Source organism: Scyliorhinus torazame, chromosome 19 (genome assembly GCF_047496885.1).
Source record: "Scyliorhinus torazame isolate Kashiwa2021f chromosome 19, sScyTor2.1, whole genome shotgun sequence".
Classification (NCBI taxonomy): Eukaryota; Metazoa; Chordata; class Chondrichthyes; order Carcharhiniformes; family Scyliorhinidae; genus Scyliorhinus; species Scyliorhinus torazame.
Genome location: NC_092725.1, coordinates 123473760 through 123496436, shown reverse-complemented (window position 1 = coordinate 123496436; position 22677 = coordinate 123473760). Strand labels below are relative to the sequence as shown.

The window sequence follows — 22677 nt, the reverse complement described above, 5'->3', positions numbered from 1 at the left end:
AGTCCACCCCTTGACCACCACCCTGGCACCACCCACTCCCCACTGAACCTGGAGCTGCACTGCGAGCGCTACACTCATCTCCGCGCTCCCCTCACAGTACCTCTTGGCAGGTGCACACCTGAGATCATTCGGGCATTGCACCGTTCTAACACCACACTGCCATGGATGCATTATTTGACATGGAGGTGTGATTCTTCCGTACGGGGCATCACCTCTAAGTTTGTCTTGAAATTATACAATATCCCAACAGGCACACATCCTGCTATTCCTTGGTCACAGTCCTGGAATTTCATCTATTATTACAGGGAGCATCTTCAGCAGAGGGAATGCTGAAGACTAAGGAGAAAACCTTTTGTAACTTCCTCTGGGGTTGGTCAGAAATGCAGCATTAGCTGTATTACTGTGTCCCACGTGCAACTAAAATTTTGCATTGCAGCTCTCATTACTTCATTGCCAACACTGATTTTAAAAAAATATTGTTTGCTGCTTGGAATGATAAATGTTATTTCATTTTCCTGAATTAATATTTTACTCACCAAAATAGTTTATTTAATCTTAATCAGAGTTCATGTTAAAATCGCTATAAAAGATAACTCACTCCAGAGGATACACCAGTTCTTGGTACAGGTTTGAGCAGTAGCAGACTGCAAAGGATTAGATGTAGCCCAGTTTTACCAGACAAAGATTGGAGATTTAGGGATAAACATAATGTTGTTATGCAAAGTTGGATAATTGCATTGTTTCTCAGCTCAGTGCTGGAAAATAGCTCATCCCCAGGCTAGATGGAGAGGGAAATGCACAGTAACACTAATTCAGCATTTGAACAATGGGCTTATGGACAAAATAAACATCCTGTCGAGAATAGGAGACATTTGTGTAATTGAAATTTGTTTCTTGGTGACAGACAATATCGAACATGGACAACAAATTGTAAATCCCCATATAATGAAAAGAAATTATGAAATGGATTCTCTTACTTTGATTACAGATACACAGAACATGGTCACAGGTTTTTCCAGCCTTAATAAATCTATTCAAATGCTCTCAAGCAGCACCAGTAACAATTAACATTTGCCTGCAAGCAAAGTACACCCTTTTACCATCACAATAAACCTATCTGATTTCCAGAAAGGTTTAATTACTGTTCGACGATTACAGTCAGCAAAGCATTCTGTGCTAAAAGATGCATTACACCATCCTTTTTTATTCCAGGCATAAGATTATTTTGACAGTGCTGACAGCAGTTCCTGCTGTTGGGAATGCCCCCAGGAGATCACTGTGACAACCCATATCGCAGCCAGGCAAACACTCTGACTCAAATAGGAGCTGCCTAAAAGGCAACATTTATATTTTTCTTTTCTGCAGTTATTATTCGCTCTATTTTTTTTCTCCTCACTCTCCATTCCTACACTAAAAATGTGCACCATTTCCCGGAGGAATTTGGCAGAATCTACTCCCCGACGTGTGCCAATCCTGACCTTTCAGGAGCTGCTGGAAGGGTGATCTGGGTTACTCATCTCAGATTTTCTCTCCATTCTTTCCGCTCTGTGGGGAGCCATCAATTTCTATTTGTTATCACCTCCAATCAGCAGGGCTGAAAGTTAAAAACCTGCCATGTGGGAGGAGTTCGGGGAGGGAAATATGTTTTATTCGGTAAACTTGTGTTTTGCTGAAGCATTCACGACCACAAAATGAACTCATCCTTTCTCTCCACAGATACTACCTGTGGTAGGCTATATTAGGGGTATCGCGGTACCTAGGTGGGGTGTACCTTATACTGTAGTGAGTGGTGGAACCTGCCTGCTGGTTCCGCCCAGCAGGCGGAGCATAAGAGTCTGTGTTTCACCCACAGCAGTCATTCTGTACCACAGCTGCTGGGGTAACTACTTGTTCATTAAAGCCTTCAATTGGACTACGATCTCGATTCAGTAGTGATTGATCGTGCATCACTACCTGACCTGTTTCTGCTATTTTAATCCCCAAAGGGGTGTTGGCAGGGGGCAAGGGAATTGGATGGGGGGGGGGAGGGGGGTGGTGTTGGTGAAAATTGAGCTATCCGTTGCAAGTATTTGATGAAAATATTTCTGGTGGTGGACTGGACGTGTTCTTAGAAAATTCCCAGCCCAGGGGTGGAATTCTCCCATCTGGAGGCAAGTCCCATGGCAGGGGTTGGAATATGGAGTGTTTACATCTGTGGAGGCTGGTGGGAAAACACGCCAAGTCCTCCAGTCCGCACCTAATTAATTCTGCAACAGGGTGATTTGTGTCTTATTCTGTCGGTGAAGGCCTGACTGGCGCTTAGTCTGCCGACCTATCTGGGTGCCACATTGAAAAGGCGCCAAGGTCACTGACCCACTATTGAAGAAGATGAAAATGAAGATGGATTCCCGGGAGCATTCTGAGGCCAGCATTTGGACCTCCTGAGAAAGCGTATGGATCTCCAGAAACATTCCGAGGCTGGAAGATGGAGCCCCTGCAAGACATCAAAACTGGAAGGTCCACCTGTTGATGTTTCCCCCATCCACTGTTATTTTGGGGTTCAGGGTTGCTGTTAGCTTCCATCCTGAACACCAGAGGCAGCCCCAGGCATCATTCAGATGAGTGCCGGTATCTGCACGCCACGTTGTCCTAGACGTGTTTTACACCGGCATGTATCCCCGCTGCTGCCGTGGAGAATTGGGTGTTTGTGGTCGAACCTTCAGCTGAATCCCATTGGTGAAATGAGTTTCACGCCGACCTCCAGCGGGTTTCCCGATCCACCATGTTGGGCACGAGCAGATGATCCTGCTGTAAATTGAAGGCAACATAAAACCAACTTTTGGACCTCCCGCCAAATTCTCCCCCAGCCACCCCACCCAACATTGAGCCCGTCATCAGGCTTAGGAGGATTCCGCCCCCTGTTTCCTTCTTTCATTTAAGACACGTCAGGAGTTGAGTCGTTAATTTTCTGGACAAAACCATATATATCTTTTCCTTCTCACATTATGTCTGATTCTCTCCATCACTGTCTTCAATGGCCTTGAGTTTTGTAATATCTTATGGAGCATATTTGATTTATACTAAATGCTGACTTCAAAAAGCTGCATCTTGTGTCGAAAAATATTTTTCCTGTCACGACAGAACACAACAATGATATTGCCAATAGTGAGTTTTATGTTTTCTCTTATTTTAGCAGTCTTTGAAGATGTGACTATTTCATTAATCTTGTTTCTGCAATACAGTTGAGATTACAATTTAGTAAATAGGAGTCTTCAAGTCATTGAAAATATGTCCTTCATTCCACAATGGCTACTGTAAAGGAAACCATGAATACAGACCAACATTGTTACTGCTCTTCCTTGTAAAACTAATTGCAAACAAGAATATCAAAAGAAAGGGGAACATTAGTATTGGAGTGTAGAATAGCACCATCTCGTGGTGTAGAAAATCATTCATACTGCACAAATGTTCTGTCATTCAGCCAGACTTAGCTTGACTGTGAACTGCCGCCATCATTGTCCCTTTGAAAATGTCAAGGTGCCAGGAGATGAGCTGTTCAGCATGGATTCTTGAAGTTGTGGCCTAGTCACTCAGGGTTCTGGTCAGCTCTCCCCTCAAAGGGGAAAGCAGCCTGTGGTCATCTGGGACAGTGGTGACTTTACCTTTACTGTGAACCCCACAACTGGCAATCACTGAAATCAGCCAGAAGTCTCCCATATTCACACTGCTGTTAGTAAAGTAGTCTCCACAGTCCCAGATGACTATAGGCTACTTTCCCCTTTGAGGGGAGAGAGCTGACTGTTGGTGATTTAACCTGAGGATCACTACACCTCAGGCAAGGGGCAAGGTTGAGAAGGTAGGACCATCATGAATAACCTCAGCCGGTGCGGGGCTTGACCCTGCGCCCTTGGCCTCGCTCTGCATCACAAACCAGATGTAACTTAGCTTTTAAGGGCGATGTGATTAATAAACATTGATGTTTATAGTTTTTCAGTATATGTCATCTTTTGAAACTACCCCTCCACAGACAACACAGACTTGGTGAGCGAGCAGGGAGAGGCTAAGAAACAATTTCTAGGGCGGCATGGTGGCGCAGTGGTTAGCACTGCTGCCTCATGGCGCTGAGGACCCGGGTTCGATCCTGGCCCCGGGTCACTGTCCTTGTGGAGTTTGCACATTCTCCCCGTGTCTGTGCGGGTATCACCCCCACAGCCCACCTCCAAGGGGAGGTGGATTCGCCATGCTAAATTGCCCCTTAATTGGAAAGAAAAGGATTGGATACTCTGAAGTTTAAAATAAAGAAACAATTTCTAGGCCTCTGCCAGTGACGTTTAATAACCAGCTGCTCAGAGGCACACAACAGTAATTTGAGCCTACTCACCCTTCAATTTTCTCTCCATTATGAAATCTAGCACTGATATTTAAAAGAAAAAAAAATGTTGAAAAGAAATATCCCTGTTGAGTCACAAAAATACCATCCAACTCGACTCAACTTTCGATACGTGGACACATTTTGTTTAGTTCCCTGAAATAAATAGCTGCAATTTCTACTGGAGTTAATTTTCCAAAGTTGATGCCATTTTGAGTGGATATGTTGGGAATTTTGCACCTTCAGATACCGCACATGGTTGGCCTCGAGGCCAGCCTTAATTATACATTCAGGCATCCTGCTGACAGCTTGCACAATGGGAGAACAACATAATACAGTTTTGCTACAGTGAACTGATGCGAACATTTAATAATAAGAGGCTGGATGTGAAGGGGAGCATTTTATCATTCTGCCCCAAATCACTGTGCTGCAAAAATGAAGGGCAGCTAAATGATATTGGAGGTCAAAACATATTCAGCCAGGAGGAGTCTTGCCAATGGGAAAAGTAAATAGTTGCAGAAAAAAGAGAAAGCATTAAATGTAGCATCCATGCAAAACGTAGAGCAGCCTCATTTGATGGATATTGAACTAGAAGTACCGTTACATAAAATGGTATCAAGGAGTTATTCATGGCACCCTTGTCATCTACTTAAAGGAAATGGTGGCTGGAATTAGCACTGCATACTGTACCAGCAGGAGTTGCTAAAATTAGATAGCAGACTGTCACAAAGTTGCTAAGGTACCCAACAGTATTATGAGCAGATACATGGACAAAATATGTTAGACCATATGGGGCACAATTAACGCTAGAATCACAGAAAATACAGAATAGAAGAGGCCATTCAGCCCATCGGGTCTGCATTGGCACATGAAAACCACCTTACCTACCCACTGAATTCCATTTACCAGCACTTGGCCCATAGCCTTGAATGTTATGAAATGCCAAGTGCTCATCCAGGTACCTTTTAAAGGATGTGAGGCAACCTGCCACTACACCCTCCCAGGCAGTGCATTCCAGACCGTCACCACCGTCTGGGTAAAAATGTTCTTCCTCAGGTTCCCCCTAAACCTCCTTCCCCTCACTTTGAACTTGTATCGCCTTGTGACTGACCCTTCAACTAAGAGGAACAGCTGCTCCTTATCCACCCTATCCATGCCCCTCATAATCCCGTACACCTCAGTCAGGTCGCCCCTGTAATGTCATCCCTTCACCTCCCATAGCAACCTGGGATACAATTCATCCAGACCTGAGATTTGTCCACTTTTAAGCCTGCCAACACCTCCAATACCTGTCACTCCCTATGTCAATTTGTTCAAGAACCTCATAGTCTCTCTCCCTGAGTTCCATGCCTACATTCTCATTCTCTTGGGGGCAAAGATAGATGAAGTATTTGTTCAACACCCGACCAATGTCCTCTGGTTCCACCCACAGATTGCCCCCTTGGTCCGTAATGTTCCCTACTCTTTCCCTGGTTATCCTCTCCCACTGATATACGTGTAGAACATATTGGGATTTTCCCTACTTTTACCAGCTAGAGGCTTCTCATGTTGCTCTATGCTCCTCCAATTACTTCCTTAAATTCCATGCCGCACTTTCTGTACTCCACAAATGCCTCGGTTGATTTGCTCCCCTTGTACTTTCTAAAAGTTTCTCTTTTCCTTCTCATCATATCCTAAATATCTCTGGTCATCCATGGTTCTCTGGGCTTGTTACTCCTTCCTATCACCCTAGAGGGAACATGTTGGGCCTGTACCGTCCCCATTTCCTTCTTGAATGTCCCCCATTGTTCTCCTGTAGATTTCCCCACAGGTAACTCTTTCCAGTCTGCCTTGGCCAGATCATCCCTTATTTTACTAAAAGCCGCTCTCCCCCAATCCAAACTTTTTTTTGCAATTTGTGTATATTATCCACAACAAGCTTAAATTGTACCATGCTGTGGTCGCTATCACTAAAATGCCCTCCCACCAAAACCTCAACCTGGTTTTGTCTGGCTTCATTCCCCTTCATTAGGTCCAGCACTGCACCGTCCCTTATTGGACACATTTTAAGAACTCCACTCCTTCTAAGCCTATGACTATGACTATCCCAATTCATGTTGGGAAAGTTGAAATCATCTAATATAATTACCCTATTGTTATATTTACACACCTATTATTATATTTACACACCTCTGCGATTGCGCACATATTTGCTCCTCAATTTCCCGCTGACTATCAGGGGGTCTACAATAAACACCTAGTAATCTGGCTGTCCCTTTTTTATTCCTAAACTCTACCCACAAAGCTTCATTTGATGCCACCTCCAAGATATTGGGGCAAGTTCTCTGTTTGAGAAACTAAGTGCTGACTTTGGGACTGAATCACGAGTGTTCTACGTGGACAGAAGTGGTGTCAGTCCTGGGGCAATTCAGGTCTCATTAATGAGCTAGCATTGGCGCCATGTAGAACTTGTGCAATTTCGATGCATACCAATTCTCATCCCAGCCAAGGTGCTGGCACTGGTTGTGCTGGAACATGCCCACACTGTTGATGTGGCGGCAGAAGCTTGGCTCTGTCTGCACTCCCTGGAGGAATCAGTGCACTCATCAGCCCCCAAAATGGAATAGCGATTTGCGAGCGGGATTCCAAGGGACTCCTGAACTGTTATCTTGCACTGCCTGATGGTCACCCATTCCTTTCCTTCCTCAAGTCTCTTCAGCTGTGGTGTGACCACCTCTTTGAACATGCTATCCATGATGCTCTGAATTTGCAGTGTCCCCAGCCGCTGTTCCAGCTCTGGAACCTGAGTTTCTAGGAGCTGCAACTGGACACACTTCATGCACACATGCTTGTCCCACAGGGACTGGAAATGTGCCCGGCTACCCACATAGCATAGGAGGAGCATACCATTGCTTTGAGCTCTTTTGCCATGATTAACCCTTTAAATTTAAAACTCTAGAAGACTTTTATATTTAAAAAAGAATAAATCACAAAGTCCTTACCCTTGCTAAAACAATAGCTTGCAACTTAATATAGTTTGAAAATCACCCACCAGGGCTTACTTGCTAATCTGCTGCGTCGGGTGGTCCCATGTCACTTTCTGAATTGTCACGTCACCTCTGAAAGCCTGTCGGTGGCCCTGATGGACCCGCTGCAAGGCCGTCCCTTGTGGTGGGTAGAAAATGAAAGGAGCACCTCGCTGCCTTCTTACTGAACTCTCTCAGTCACAAAAATCCAACTTAAGCACTCTATTTATTGCAGCCCAAAATAGCACTGCAGTGCAAACCGGCTTTACTTTGGCTGATGGCTCATGCAGCATGGCTCATGGCTGAAGCAGTCAGTGTCTATGTGCAGCTAGACCCAGGCAACGTTCTGACTTGGGCTGATAAGTGACAAATAAGATTCATGACTCACAAATACTAAGTGATGACCATTTCCAACAAGAGTAAATCTAACCATCTCCCTTGATATTCAATGGCATTAACATCATTAAATCCCCCTCAATCAACACCCTCAATTTCCGGGGTCGCTGGTCCGATGCCCTCCCGCGATTCTCCCAAGCGGCGGGAACGGGCCAGTCGGGTTTCGCGGGCCGCAGGCCGGAGAATCGCCAGAGACACCGAAAATGGCGATTCTCCGGCAACCCCGCGATTCTGAGGCCCGGATGGGCCGAGCGGCCAGGCCAAAACGGTGGGATCCCCCCCGGCGTCGTCCACACCTGGTTGCTACAGTCGTGTGCGGTGCGTGAACGCTGGGGGTGGGGGGGGGGGGGGGGGTGCGGCCTGTGGGGGGCCGAGGGGGGATCCTGCACTGGGCTTCACCTTGAATGTGGGGTGGCCCACGATCGGTGCCCACCCATCGTCGGACCGTCCTCTCTGAAGGAGGACCTCCTTCCTTCCGCGGCCCCGCAAGATCCATCCCCCATTTCTTGCGGGGCGGATTTGGACAGGACGGCAACCACGCATGCGCGGATTACGTCTGTTATGTGGCGCCGGCCGCGTCATCTATTCGGTGCCGCTTTTACGCGGGCGACAAGGCCTGGCACGGGTAGATGACGCGGCCACGATACTGGCCGATTGTCAGGGCCTGAATCGGTTGGGACCGGGGCTGTTCTGCGCGGCCACTTCGGCGTGGGGGTGGAGAATCGCGCCCCATGAGTTTGGTATGGTGGCTAAAACCACACTGAGTAGAACTACTGCTCCAAAGCGTTACCTTTGCCCAATGGCCTGCTACCATTTCACTCTGCAGGGCTTCTCCTAAGTCCTCACTACTTGGAGACTGCCAACCACAGTACCTTTACTGCTTGGAAGCTACTTCTTTACTCCTCTCTTTGGTGCTCCCCTCCTCCTGGTGGCTTCCTCCCTGGTTTACTCTCTGTTTCTCTCAGGATTCACTCCTGGATTCACTCTCTGAGTTCCCTCTTTGAGACCTTGTCTTGTCCTGTTTCCCAGCCCCCCTGTGCCGAGACTCCTCTTTGGTATTTGCACCCACTCCTGGGTCCTGTGATCGGGTTTTTGCGTCAGATCCTCCCAGTCAGGCACACTGGACACTTGGGCCCGGCCCAAAGAGCTCGAAAATGCTGGACTGCTCATGTGCTGCCCACTCCCAATCTGCACATGTGCGGAAACTCCTGACACATGTCGAGACTTATAGTTCCTGGTTTCCACTTGGTAATCAACAAAACCAGGATTTCTTGATGATCCTGTTTCCGAACTCTATCGTTGTTCCTTCACTGTCGCTGAGTCAAAATCCTGGAAGTTGCTTCCGAAGAGCACTGTATATGTATCGACACCACATGGACTGCAGCGGTTTAAGGATGTAGCACTCCTTCTTAAGGGTATTTAGGGATGGGCAATAAATGTTGACCTAGACAACAATACCCACACCCTGTGAATGAATACATTAAAAAAATACAATGCCCTCAACATTGCCTTTCATCTCTTTCAATGCTTTCATGTAACTATGCTCATACTCCAGCAGGGTTGGAACTTTACAACCGAAACGCTTGACACACTGAAAGTTCTTCGCACAGAAAATAATTTAAACACAATTCAGGGAAATAATTAGTTGACTCTCATAATGGGCTTCAACCTGGGCACAGTTTAGTACTGTACCTGCACTTTAAAGTTGCAATAACCCCAGGCAAATGCAGAACGTTTGTGCCTAATAGAAGGAAATTGACCCAAATGAGAGAAAAGACCTGGAATTGCAATGCCTTGGCTTCTTTAGAGGAGGCCACCATGGACATCCTGCCTAGGAGAGCATTGAGTGAGTAGGGGAAAATGAAGGTGGATGCTGTCATAATATACACCAGTATATCATGGTGCAGACACACACTGATAGACACACAGTGGGACCAATTAACATACACAACACCGCAGCCAATCACCAGTGAGAGCACAAGCACTATAAACACAGGGGACATCAGAGTTCCCGCTCATTCGAGTAGCAGCTAGCTAGGAGCACAGAGCTCACAACCTGCAACACATACATTCACCATGTGCTGAGTGCATCAACTGGTTAGGACAAGGCAAAGGTCTTTAGTTAAAGCTGGTATCGTATTTACGCACAGTTCAAGTATGTTTAAATAGTTCACCTTTTAATAAAATAGTGTTGCACTACTTCAAGTGTTGGTGACCTATATGTGATCCAGAACACCCAACACATCATGATACCAGGAGTGGTTGCATACTAGCACTTCTTAGATCTACCTGCAAGTGATCTGCCTTCCGCCAGCATTCCGTCATTCTGCTACATGGACAACATCAGCCCACCGCCGCCGCTCCGAATCGCCGGCAACCTCGGGGCCAACTGGAAGATTTTCAAACAGCGCTTCCAGCTCTTCCTCGAAGCCACGGACAGGGAGGGTGCCTCGGACACCAGAAAGATTGCTCTTCTCCTCTCAACGGCCGGGGACCATGCCATCCACATTTTCAACTCTCTCACCTTTGCAGATGACGAAGACAAGACGAAGTTCAAGACGGTTCTCCTCAAATTTGACACTCACTGCAGCGTAGAGGTGAATGAAAGTTTCGAACGCTACGTGTTCCAGCAGCGTTTGCAGGGTAAGGACGAACCTTCCCAATCCTTTTTAACGCACCTCCGCATCCTTGCACAATCTTGCAGCTGCAGGCCCACCTCCAACTCCATGATACGCGACCAGATCGTTTTTGGTTTTCAGTCGGACCCCCTACGTCAGCAGCTCCTCAAAGTAAAGCAGCTCACCCTAGCGACTGCCATCGAGACCTGTGTCCTACATGAAAATGCCACCAGTCGGTATTCCCATATACAAGTGGCTGAAACGGCACGGCAAGGTCCCCATGAGGTGGAACGGGTCCAAGTGATTGAACACCTCCAGGGCCTCAGCCTGGATGAGGGTGGCCATTTTGTGCACTTTTCGCAAACTCCCGCGCTTGTACGCACCAAACGAGGGGACGGCGACATGGAGGAACGTAATGCGCAGGCGCGCACCACGCAGGACCGCACCGCATATGTGCGGTGGCACAGCGAACGTGCTGATGTCACGATGTGCGGCAACTGTGGCTCCGCCCATTTAAAGCGGCAATGCCCCGCAAAATCTCGACAATGCCTACGATGTGGAATACTTGGCCACTATGCTGCCTGCTGTCAAGCAGCTCAGCCTTCCAATTCATATCGCTTCAGCCAGCCTCGCAGGAATGTTCGGGCAATTCAACCCACGGTCACCGAGTCCGATTCCGACCTCCCACAAAGCAGTGACACCGAGGATCTGAAGGCGCCTTTTCGAGTCGGTGTCGTAACGAAAAACAGGCTGTCCCCGAAGAAAAGACACCAGCCGCTGTCGGTATACAGCATCGATCCAGACGATGACTGGTATGCCACCCTGACGGTCAACCGGTCTCAAATACGATTCCGCCTAGACACTGGTGCCTCCGCCAATCTCATGGCGTGGTCTGCTTTCCAAAGCCTTCGTGTCAAACCAACCATTGTCCCATCGGCCTGCCAGCTATTGGACTACAATGGCAACATCATTCCTGCTACCGGCTCATGCCAACTCGAAGTGACACACAAGTCACAGAAAGCCATCCTTCCTTTCAAGATCGTGAGCTCCTCGAAGGACTCCCTGCTTGGCGCACAGGCGTGCAAATTGCTAAACCTCGTTCAAAGAGTTCACTCTCTCTCTCTCTCCTGACGACACGTCTGCCTTCCAGGATGCCGACTTCAGGACGCAACTCAACGCCATCATCGACCAGCACCGCGACGTCTTCGAAGGCATGGGTACGCTCCCATATACGTACAAGATCATACTCAAATTGAACGCCACGCCTATGGTGCATGCACCTCGCAGAGTCCCAGCACCTCTCAAGGACCGCCTCAAACAGCAGCTGCAGGACCTCCAAGACCAAGGAGTGCTCTCCAGAGTTACGGAACCAACCGAATGGGTCAGTTCCATGGTGTGCATAAAGAAGCCTTCCGGCTGTCAAAATATACATCAGTACATTATGGTGCAGACACACACACACACACACACACACTGATGGACATGCAGTAGGACCAACCAGCATACATAACACCACAGCCAATCACCAGTGAGAGCACAAGCACTATAAAGACAGGGGACAGGAGAGTTCCCGCTCATTCTAGCAGCAGCCAGCTCAGAGCACAGAGCTCACAGCCTGCATCACAGACATTCACCATGTGCTGAGTGCCTCACCATAGCTAGTGATAGGAAAGGGTCCACAGTTAAGCTGGTATTGCTTATACCCACATTTACAGTATGTGAGCATAGTTGAACAGTTAATAAAATAGCATTACACCACCTCCAGCATTGTTGGCTTGTTATCATAGAATTTATAGTGCAGAAGGAGGCCATTCGGCCCATCGAGTCTGCACCGACTCTTGGAAAGAGCACCCTACCCAAGGTCAACACCTCCACCCTATCCCCATAACCCAGTAACCCCACCCAACATGAAGGGAAATTTTGGACACTAAGGGCAATTTATCATGGTCAATCTACCTAACCTGCACATCTTTGGACTGTGGGAGGAAACCGGAGCACCCGGAGGAAACCCACGCACACACGGGGAGGATGTGCAGACTCCGCACAGACAGTGACCCAAGCCGGAATCGAACCTGGGACCCTGGAGCTGTGAAGCAATTGTGCTATCCACAATGCTACCGTGCTGCCTGGTTTGTGAACCAGAACACCCAACACAGCATGGTACAAGAAGTGGCCGCAATCTAGTACTTGTGAGACCTACCTGCAACTTCTCAGCATCCGGCATCCTGAAGTATGGAGAACATAAACCCGCCGCCGCCGCTCCACATCGCCGGCACCTCAGCGTACAGTGACAACCAGCAACGATACCCAGGCAAGATGTTCAAGATCCGGATGCCGCAGCAGCTCCAGTGCCACGGCGATCTCAGCGAAAACTGGCGGGCATTCCGGCAACAGTTTGAAATCTTCCTGCTGGCAGCCGAAATAGAAGACCTGGCCGATCCTGAAAAAACAGAGCTTCTCCTCACCATCGCCGGTGCCAGAGCAGAAGAAATCTTTTAAAAATTCAATTTCTCCAAGGGGCAAAACAGGAGCGACTTCCAGGCAGTCCTGGACAAATTCGACGAATACTGTGAGGAAAACACACTCCAACCAGCAAGGAAAGGTAAGAGAAGTGCCAGTACTCACCTCGAGGCTGAAATCCCGGAGCAGAGAACGATTTTGGTCGGCGGCCATCTTTCTAAAGGAACTGCACTTGCGCAGTTGCGCGACGCCGCGCATGCGCAATCACGAAAACGGCCATCAGTAAAGGAACCGCGATCTGCGCATGTGCAAACACCTCCTACGTGCTACGTCACGTGCGTCATGACATCAGAGGCCCCCGGACCACGCCAATTTAAAGGGGGAACGTCCCAAATCAAAAAAAAAATCTTTTAAAGCTGTAAAACAACCTTCCTTCACCTGGAATGACAGCATAATGCCTCAAATTGAACCAGGAAATGAAATAAACCTCCGAAGAACCTTGCAGCTAGCAGTTACCTACCCCCAAACCGAGTCCGATTCCGACTTCCCGCAGACCAGTGACACCGAGGACCCGAGGGAGCCTTTTCGAGTCGCTGTTATAACAAAGAACAGGCTGTCTCCGAATCAAAACCACCAGCCGCTGTTGGTACACAGTATTGATCCGGACGACAAGTGGTGTGCCACCCTGACGGTCAACCGACCCCAGATCAGATTCCGTCTGGACACAGGTGCTTCCGCCAATCTCCTCGCATGGTCAGCATTTCAAACCCTGGGGGTCAAACCAACAATTTTTCCATCCAATTGCCAACTGGTCGACTATAATGGTAACGTCATCCCCGCCACCGGGTCATGCCAACTCGAGGTGACGCACAACTCGCGAAAAGTCACCCTATCCTTCGAGATCGTGGGCTCCTCAAAGGACTCCCTGCTAGGTGCACAGGCATGCAAGCTCCTCAACCTCGTGCAGCGCGTACATTCCCTCTCTCCAGAGGACACGTCTGACTTCCAAGGTGTGGACTTCAGGGCACAACTAACGCAACTTGAGTTCATCACTCAACACCGAGATGTCTTCGAAGGCATGGGCACATTTCCCAACACATACAAAATCCTGCTCAAACAGGACGCCTCGCCTGTGGTTCATGCACCTCGCAGAGTCCCAGCATCTCTCAAGGACCGCCTCAAGCAGCAGCTGTAGGACCTCCAGGACCAAGGAGTGCTTTCCAGAGTGACGGAACCAACTAACGGGGTCAGTTCCGTGGTGTGCGTCAAGAAGCCTTCCGGTGAGCTCTGGATCTGTATCGACCCGAAGGACTTAAATCGTAACATCATGCGGGAGCATTACCCTATCCCCAAGCGTGAGGAGATCATGTGCGAGATGGCTCGAGCCAACATATTCTCCCGGTTGGGTATGCGGAACACCCAACACGACACCGGCGAGCTCAGAATCTGCATTGATCCAAAGGATCTGAATCGCAACATAATGAGGGAACATTACCCAATCCCCAAGTGCGAAAAGATCACATGCGAGATGGCTCGGGCCAAGCTCTTCGCCAACCTTGATGCCTCGAAAGGTTTCTGGCAAATCCAGCTCGACAAATCCAGCAGGAAACTGTGTACCTTTAACACCCCTTTTGGCAGATATTGTTACAACAGGATGCCGTTTGGGATCATATCGGCGTCAGAAGTATTCCACAGGATCATGGAACAAATGATGGAAGGCATTGAAGGCGTCTATGTTGACGACATAATCACTTGGTCCACCACCCCGCAGGAGCATATCAGTCGCCTCCAGCGCGTGTTCAAACGCATACGGGAGCAGGGTCTACGCCTCAACAGAGCTAAACGCTCCTTCGGCAAGAAGGAACTCAAGTTCCTAGGGGACCACATCTCCCAGTTGGGTGTGCGGCCGGATGCGGACAAGGTGGCTGCTATCACAGCCATGAAAAAGCCAGAGGACAAGAAGACGGTCCTCCGATTTCTGGGCATGGTCAACTTCCTAGGGAAGTTCATCCCTAACCTCGCCTCTCATACCACAGCTCTCAGAAACCTGGTCAGGAAGACGACAGACTTCCAATGGCTTCCTGCCCACGAGCGCGAATGGAGAGAACTTAAAACCAAACTTACCACGGCCCCGGTATTGGCCTTTTTTGATCCAGCGAAAGAGACAAAAATTTTGACCGATGCCAGCCAATCTGGCATTGGGCAGTGCTCCTGCAACGCGATGAGGCCTCATCATGGGCCCCTGTTGCATATGCGTCACGCGCCATGACCCCCACGGGACAGCGCTACACGCAGATAGAAAAGGAGTGCCTGGGCCTGTTGACCGGTGTCGTCAAATGTCATGATTATGTTTGCGGCCTTCCCCAATTCACCGTCGAGACCGACCATCGCCCGCTGGTCAATATAATACAAAAAGACTTGAACGACATGACGCCTCGCCTCCAGCGCATTCTGCTCAAACTCCGGCGATACGACTTTCAGCTCGTATACACCCCGGGCAAAGACCTGATCATAGCCGACGCTCTGTCCAGGGCAGTCAACACCCCGTGTGACCCAGCGGGATTCGTCTGCCAGGTTGACGCCCATGTGGCCTTCGTGGCCTCCAATCTACCAGCCACGGATGAACGCCTCGTCCAAATTCGCCGCGAGACTGTGGCTGACCCCCTGCTACAGCGTGTCATGCGCCACCTAACAGACGTGTGGCTCAAGGGCCAATGCCCGCAGTTCTACAACATGAGAGATGATCTGGCGGTAGTCGATGGTGTCCTCCTGAAGCTGGACCGCATTGTCATCCCGCACAACATGCGCCAGCTCGTCTTGGAACAGCTACACGAGGGCCATCTTGGCGTGGAGAAGTGCCGCCGACGGGCCCGAGAAGCAGTGTACTGGCCTGGCATCAATGACAACATCGCCGACACAGTGCTCAACTGCCCCACCTGTCAGCGGTTCCAGCCGGCCCAACCACGTGAGACCCTACAGCCCCATGAGTTGGTCACGCCCCCTTGGTCCAAGGTCGGTATCGACCTGTTCCACGCGCTGGGCAAGGTCTATGTTCTGATTGTAGACTATTTTTCAAACTACCAGGAGGTGGTACATTTGCACGACATCACATCGTCTGCAGTCATCCATGCCTGTAAGGACACCTTTGCTCGACACAGCATCCCACTCACTGTGATGTCGGACAATGGCCCCTGCTTCGCAAGCCAGGAATGGTCCAACTTTGCCAGGAGGTACAACTTTGTGCATGTGACATCCAGTCCCCTGTACACCCAATCCAATGGCAAAGCGGAGAAGGGCGTCCACAAAGTCAAACGGCTCCTCTGCAAGATTGTCGATGCGGGATCCGACTTCTACCTCACCCTGCTGGCCTATCGCTCGGCCCCACTGTCCACTGGCCTGTCGCCAGCCCAGCTGTTCATGGGTCGCACCCTGAGGACGACGGCGCCGTCCATTAACATCCCAGACCTCGACCATGTTCCGGTCCTTCAACGAATGCACCTGTCTCGTGCACAGCACAAGGCGGCTCATGATGCCCGTACAGCTGATCTCCCTGCTCTGGCTCCAGATGACAACGTCCGTATCCATCTTCCGGATGGTGGCTGGTCTGCAACTGCTGTGGTTCTTCGGCAGGTGGCTCCCCGCTCGTTCCTGGTTCGTCTACCGGGTGGTTCCATTCTGCGCCGTAATCGGCGTGCCCTTCGTCTCGTTCCGCGCTCGCTACGTGATCCTCCACCAGTGCCACGCCCTCCTGTTGTCCCTGACCTGGACTATGCAGAGATTCCGGTTACTCTGCATCCTCCTCACTCTGACGCAGTCCAGCCCGCTCCTCAGCTGGTGGCTCCTGACCCACCCTTGAGGCGGTCAACCAGAATTCGTCACCCACCTCAGAGACTTAATTTGTGAACTCTGCACTAATGGACTCTCTGGTCTGTTCTGTTCTTCCGTTTAATCGTTCAAGTGGTTTGTATATAGTGTTCATCTCGTTATTTGTGTGACACACTGTTTTTTTCTGCACCAGGCACCTTCCCATGTAAATAGCTTAGTTTTATGTACATAGTCCTGTAAATATTTCACACACACGTAGTCAGGAACATTCACCATGCGCTATTTATTGTCACGCAGGCACATTTTTTTATATAAAAGGGGGGATGTCATAATATACACCAGTATATCATGGTGCAGACACACACTGATGGACACACAGTGGGACCAATCAACATCACACAGCTCGGTAACTGTCGTTCAGCTGTCCAGAGACTGTACAGGTAATTCTTCTTGGTCATTGATGGGTGGTGTGGCTTCTTCTTCTGCTAATGATCTCTCTGTCATGCCATCGTTCATTTTGTAGTCCCTTGGTCATTAAATACAGTGAATGGAGCACATTGAAAACCATTCCCCGTCATTTAATTTTAAGTTGCCAACTGGCATGAATTCTGTAACTTGCAGTTAGATATCCTGTCACTTGTTGAACTGAAGTGAAGGTTTGTATTTGAAAATCCGATTTTCAGATTCTCTCTTTGACATTTCTTTTTTTTAAAATGTTTTTTATTGGATTTTTGCAGAGTATATTTTGCCGTTACGTACACAGGATATGATATATCTATATATAAGTAGGCATCCGTTTGTGCCGGCGAGGCACGTCCGGAGGGCAATCCTCGAGTGGGTCTTGTGCCGGTGTTGCCCCTCGCTTCTCCCGGTTGGATTTTACCGCCGTTGTCTTCTTGTGCACGCTGCCGCTTCAGCCAGCCCTCCCGTCCTCCGCCTGTGTTCTCCTTTTTCTCTGTTCCTGTGGACGTCAGGTTGGTTAACATTTCCCTGCCTCCACCCCCCCCTCCCCCCCCCCCCCCCCCCCCCCCCCCACCTACCTCCCTGGCTCTCCTCTATTGTTTCCTGTCTCCCCACCCCCCTCCCCCCCACCCCGTGGTTCACCTTTCCTTCCTCTTAGAATGAGTTGTCCCCCCCCCCCCCCCTCTCCCGGTCTATCGCTCCCTCTCATGCTTTGGCTACTTTCCCCTGATTCTTGCCTACCTGGCTATTCTTCTGCTTGTTCGTTGGCCACAAACAGGTCCCGGAACAATTGGGTGAATGGCTCTCACGTTCTGTGGAAGCCGTCGTCTGACCCTCGGATGGCAAATTTAATTTTCTCCATTTGGAGGGATTTCAAGAGGTCGGACAGCCAGTCTGCAGCTTTAGGTGGTGCTGCTGACCGCCAGCCGAACAGGATTCTACGTCGGGCGATCAGGGAGGCAAAGGCAAGGGCTTCCGCCCTCCTCCCCAGGAATAGATCTGGCTGGTCTGAAACCCCGAAGACCGCCACTTTCGGGCATGGCTCCACCCTCATCCCCACCACTTTGGACATTGCCTCGAGGAAGGCTGTCCAGTACTCCACAAATCTGGGGCAGGACCAGAACATGTGGGCATAGTTGGCCGGGCCTCCTTGGCACCGTTCACATCTGTCCTCCACCTCCGGGAAGAACCTACTCATGCGGGTTCTTGTAAGTGGGCTCTATGTACCACTTTTAGTTGCGTCAGGCTGAGCCTTGCGCAGGTGGAGTTGACCCTATGCAGCTCTTCGCTCCAGAGTCCCCACCCTATCTCGATCCCCAGGTTCTCCTCCCATTTCCTTCTTGTTGAGTCCAGTACGGTGTCGGCCCCTTCTACCAGGGCAGCAAGGTGGGCAGCACGGTAGCATGGTGATTAGCACAATTGCTTCACAGCTCAAGGGTCCCAGGTTCGATTCCCGGTTTGAGTCACTGTCTGTGCGGAGTCTGCACGTTCTCCCCGTGTGTGCGTGGGTTTCCTCCGGGTGCTCCGGTTTCCTCCCACAGTCCAAAGATGTGCAGATTAGGTGGACTGGCCATGCTAAATTGCCCTTAGTGTTCAAAATTGCCCTTAGTGTTGGGTGGGGTAACTGGGTTATGCGGATAGGGTGGAGATGTGCGGTTGGGAAGGGTGCTCTTTCCAAGAGACGGTGCAGACTCGATGGGCCGAATGGTCTCCTTCTGCACTGTAAATTCTATGAATCTATGAACCAGTTGGTCGTACATGTCGCTACAGTTTCCTCTCTCTAATATGCTTGCGTCCAGTAACTCTTCCAGTAATGTCTGTCGTGGCGGTTGTGGGTAAGTCCTTGTCTCCTTTCGTAGGAAGTTTCTGAGCTGCAGGTACCTTAGCTCGTTCCCCCTGGCTAGCTGGAATTTCTCCGTCAGTTCGTCCAGTGTCGCGACCCTGCCGTCAGTATATAGGTCCCTGTCAGTGTCCCCTCATCCTGTCTCCACCTTTTGAAAGGTGGCGTCAGTCAGTGCTGGTGTGAACCTATGGTTGTGGCAGATGGGAGCTTTGTCCGACATTTTGGTCAGGCCAAATTGCTGCCGTAGTTGGTTCCAGGACTGGAGGGTGGCTATCACCACCGGGCTGCTGGAGTGTTTTTTGGGTGGGGATGGGAGTCCCACCATGGCGAGGGCCCGGAGGGAGGTCCTTAGGTTTGGAAGGGCTAGCCCTCCCCTTGATTTTGTTTTTTGTAAGACCTTCTTTGTGGTCCTAGCATTCTTCGGAGGATGCCTTTGCACAAATACAATCCAACATAATCACTTTGAGGAGATCCTCATCCACAATGTAGTGGGTCACAGAATTTCCATTTTGTGAACAGTAAACGTCACAACATAATAAACAAATTACAGGGTGGAAATGAAATTAATGCATCCGTAAGTAATCAAGGATCAGCAAAATACATTAATTGCAGAAGGAAAATTAAAAAAATACTGGTTATAATTCATTACCTTGGCACAATAATTATTTCGAATCGCTCTGTCAATTTCTGAGAAATAGTCTCCTTTGCCTGTTTTTGTACCTTGTAAGCACGCTCACTCCAATTCTGACAGAATGGCACATCATATGAGGCATGAAGCCAGCTCAGCTCTGCAATACAAATGGTTAATTTCCAATTAAACAAGGGCAGATATTCTGTGCCATTGCTTGTGGTCGTACTTTTAAGTGAGTTTCTGAACAAGCAGTTGTATGAAACTAATTTAAAGATTTGAGTAACTTGAGACCAGATCAATGGGCCTTAATTGAGCTTTTATGGTTGTTTAAATATGAACAGGACCTTCTGCATTCAGGTCAAGAGACTCTGAAAAGGGTTAGGGAGATATTCCAGGGTTTTGTAAATAGGCAGTAGATGGGTAACAATAATGGGAGAGGGAAAAACGTATTGTGACTGCGGTCGTTGACTCAGGTATCTATCTACTGCGAGTGGGATTGGTGGAAAAGCAGATCATTATTGGGATCTGGACATATTGTAAAGTATCTGAGTCCGGGAGATTTTTTTCTTCTTCATTCATAGGACATTCACTGGCGAGACAGCGTTTATTGTCCAACTTGAATTATCCAGGAGGCAACAGAGTAAGGCCATTTGAAAGCACAGTTAAAAATCAACCACTTTGTGAGACTGTTGAAATATGTCAGCTTTCTTTCCTCAAAGGACATGAGTGAAATAGATGGGATTTTATTAGTTTCATGGTCACCATTACTGGGTACTAGATTGTTGCCCCCAGATTGATTTAATTAACTGAATTTAATTCCTCTAACTTGGCCGTTTTTGAACTCATATCTCTGGATCATGGTCTCTGTGTAACTAGTTGAGTAACAAATCCACTCTGCTATCATACCCAAATGTGGAAAGAGGTTGAAGGATGAGTGGTGGGAGCAAACTGTGAAAAACCCCGAGTCACCACACTCCGGCACCTGTTCAGGTACACTGAGGGAGAATTCAGAATGTCCAATTCACCTAACAGGGATGCAAGATGGCTCCATGACCCGCCATGACAGGGGACAGCACACGTTCCTATCATCACTTCACGCTGGCAGGAAATCGAATTTTCAGCTCCAGCGCATTGTTCCCGCACCCCACCATCCCACGATCCGCCATTAAACCTGCGCAGGGGAACTGGAAAATTCCCACCAAAGAATATTTTGTTGAGGGTCTGGAAGCAATGTAAAGTTTGAGATAAGCAGATTGGGTGCAGGATCCTTGGATCACGAGTGAAGAGGATAGTTCAGCTTGGGCTTTCTGGAAGGGTATTCTTGGGTTCTGCACACATTGGTGATGGTTCATGGACTGGGGGCAGTCAAAGAATTTGGGATATTGGAAATGTGGTTCAAAGTGGAAATATATAGCAAGTGGGAGTGGGAATAGGTTACAGCTGGAAGTTGGGAGAAACAGCAAGAGTTTGTATTGGACGACGAACACAATTTTCACAGGGTTTAAATGGGTTGCATTGCAGAGACCAACATCACCCAACTTGGAGACATATTTTCGGAGCTGAGAAATCATAGATGCAGCCATTCATAAGCTTGGGTAAGTAAGGTAAGGAATAACATATATTTGGGTGGGTATTTTTCTGATCACTGTAACTTTGGCAGGAGACCTATGGAAACTCTGGCAAAATAACAACAAGCTGTTCACAACATTCTGCTGGGGTTTCAACAAATAATAGGAACATAAGAACTAGGAACAGGAGTAGGCCATCTGGCCCCTCGAGCCTGCTCCGCCATTCAATGAGATCATGGCTGATCTTTGTGGACTCAGCTCCACTCTCCGGCCCGTACACCATATCCCCGAATCCCTTTATTCATCAAATTTCATCAAACAATCAAAAGATTGCCTCTGGAAACTCACTGCCAACAAATACATGTATGACAGCCTGCAAACAAATTCAATGAAAATATCGGGAAAGGCAGGTATTATTGGACATGTGCAGTAAGTAACACAAATTACATATTATTGTAAGAGTCATTCCTGTGTATTTCCTATGTTCCATTTTTAAAATTTAATGTTATTATTTTTGGACCCATAATTGGGATGTGCCTTTAAGCAGAGACTCAGTTAAAACAGTCTGTTTGCCAGGACACTGTGTTACTAGGTTTTGTAATTTGGAAGGGAAAAGTCAGACTCTTCGGCATCGAGTGGATCTTAGGAACCAGCATTGGAGGGACTCAGTTCGATTGCTTAACTAGTAATTGGTGGGTTGGCCAAGGACAATGGGCGTGAATCCCGCCCCCGCCGGCTGCCGTATTCTCCGGCGCTGGGGTTTTGGCGGGGGCAGGAATCGCGCTGCGCCGGTCGGCGGCCGCTAGCAGCGCCCCCCACCCCCCCCCCCGCGAATCTCTGGCCCGCGATGGGCCGAGTGGCCGTCCGTTTTCGGCCGGTCCTGCCGGCATATATTACACCAGGTATTTGCCGACGGGACATGGCTCCATGGGTGGCCTGCAGAGTCCTCAGGGGGGCGAGGGGGATCTGGCCCCGGGGGTGCCCCCACGGTGGCCTGGCCCACGATCGGGGCCACCCATCCGCGGGCGGGCCTGTGCCGTGGGGGCTCTCTTTCCCTCCGCACCGGCCACTGTCAATCTCCGCCATGGCCGGTGCGGAGAAGACCCCCCCCTGTGCATGCGCTGGGGTGACGCCAGCACACGCTGGCACCCCCGCACATGCGCCAACTCGTGCCGGCCGGTGGAGGCCCTTTTGCGCCGGTTGGCATGGCGTCAAGCCCTTCCACGCTGGCTTGCGCGGCACCAAAACACTCCGGTGCTGGCCTAGCCCCTGAACGTGTGGAGGATTCCGCACCTACGGGGCAGCCCGACGCCGGAGTGGTTCACGTCACTCCTCGGCACCGGAGTGACCTGCCCCGCCGGTTCGCGGAGAATCACGCCCAATGTTCTGCCTGACAATGGTCAAAGGTTAGTTCCTACATGATGCTTTGTGAGAGAGTTGCAGAAGTGCTTAGATCCTGGAAGTGAAATGAACACGCTCGCTCTCTCCTGCTTGCTGAAGTGAAAGAGTTGCTCTCTTGTT

At 49.4% G+C, this 22677-nt stretch overlaps 1 protein-coding gene across 1 annotated transcript in view; it reads right to left on the bottom strand.

Moving 5' to 3' along the window:
- The window catches only part of LOC140396483 (uncharacterized), a 183343-nt gene that overhangs the window by 119179 nt on the left and 41487 nt on the right, over window positions 1-22677 (bottom strand). The window contains exon 11 of the mRNA XM_072485151.1: window positions 19607-19745. Within this exon, the coding sequence (XP_072341252.1) occupies window positions 19607-19745 (139 nt within the window). The remainder of the gene's footprint in view (window positions 1-19606; window positions 19746-22677) is intronic.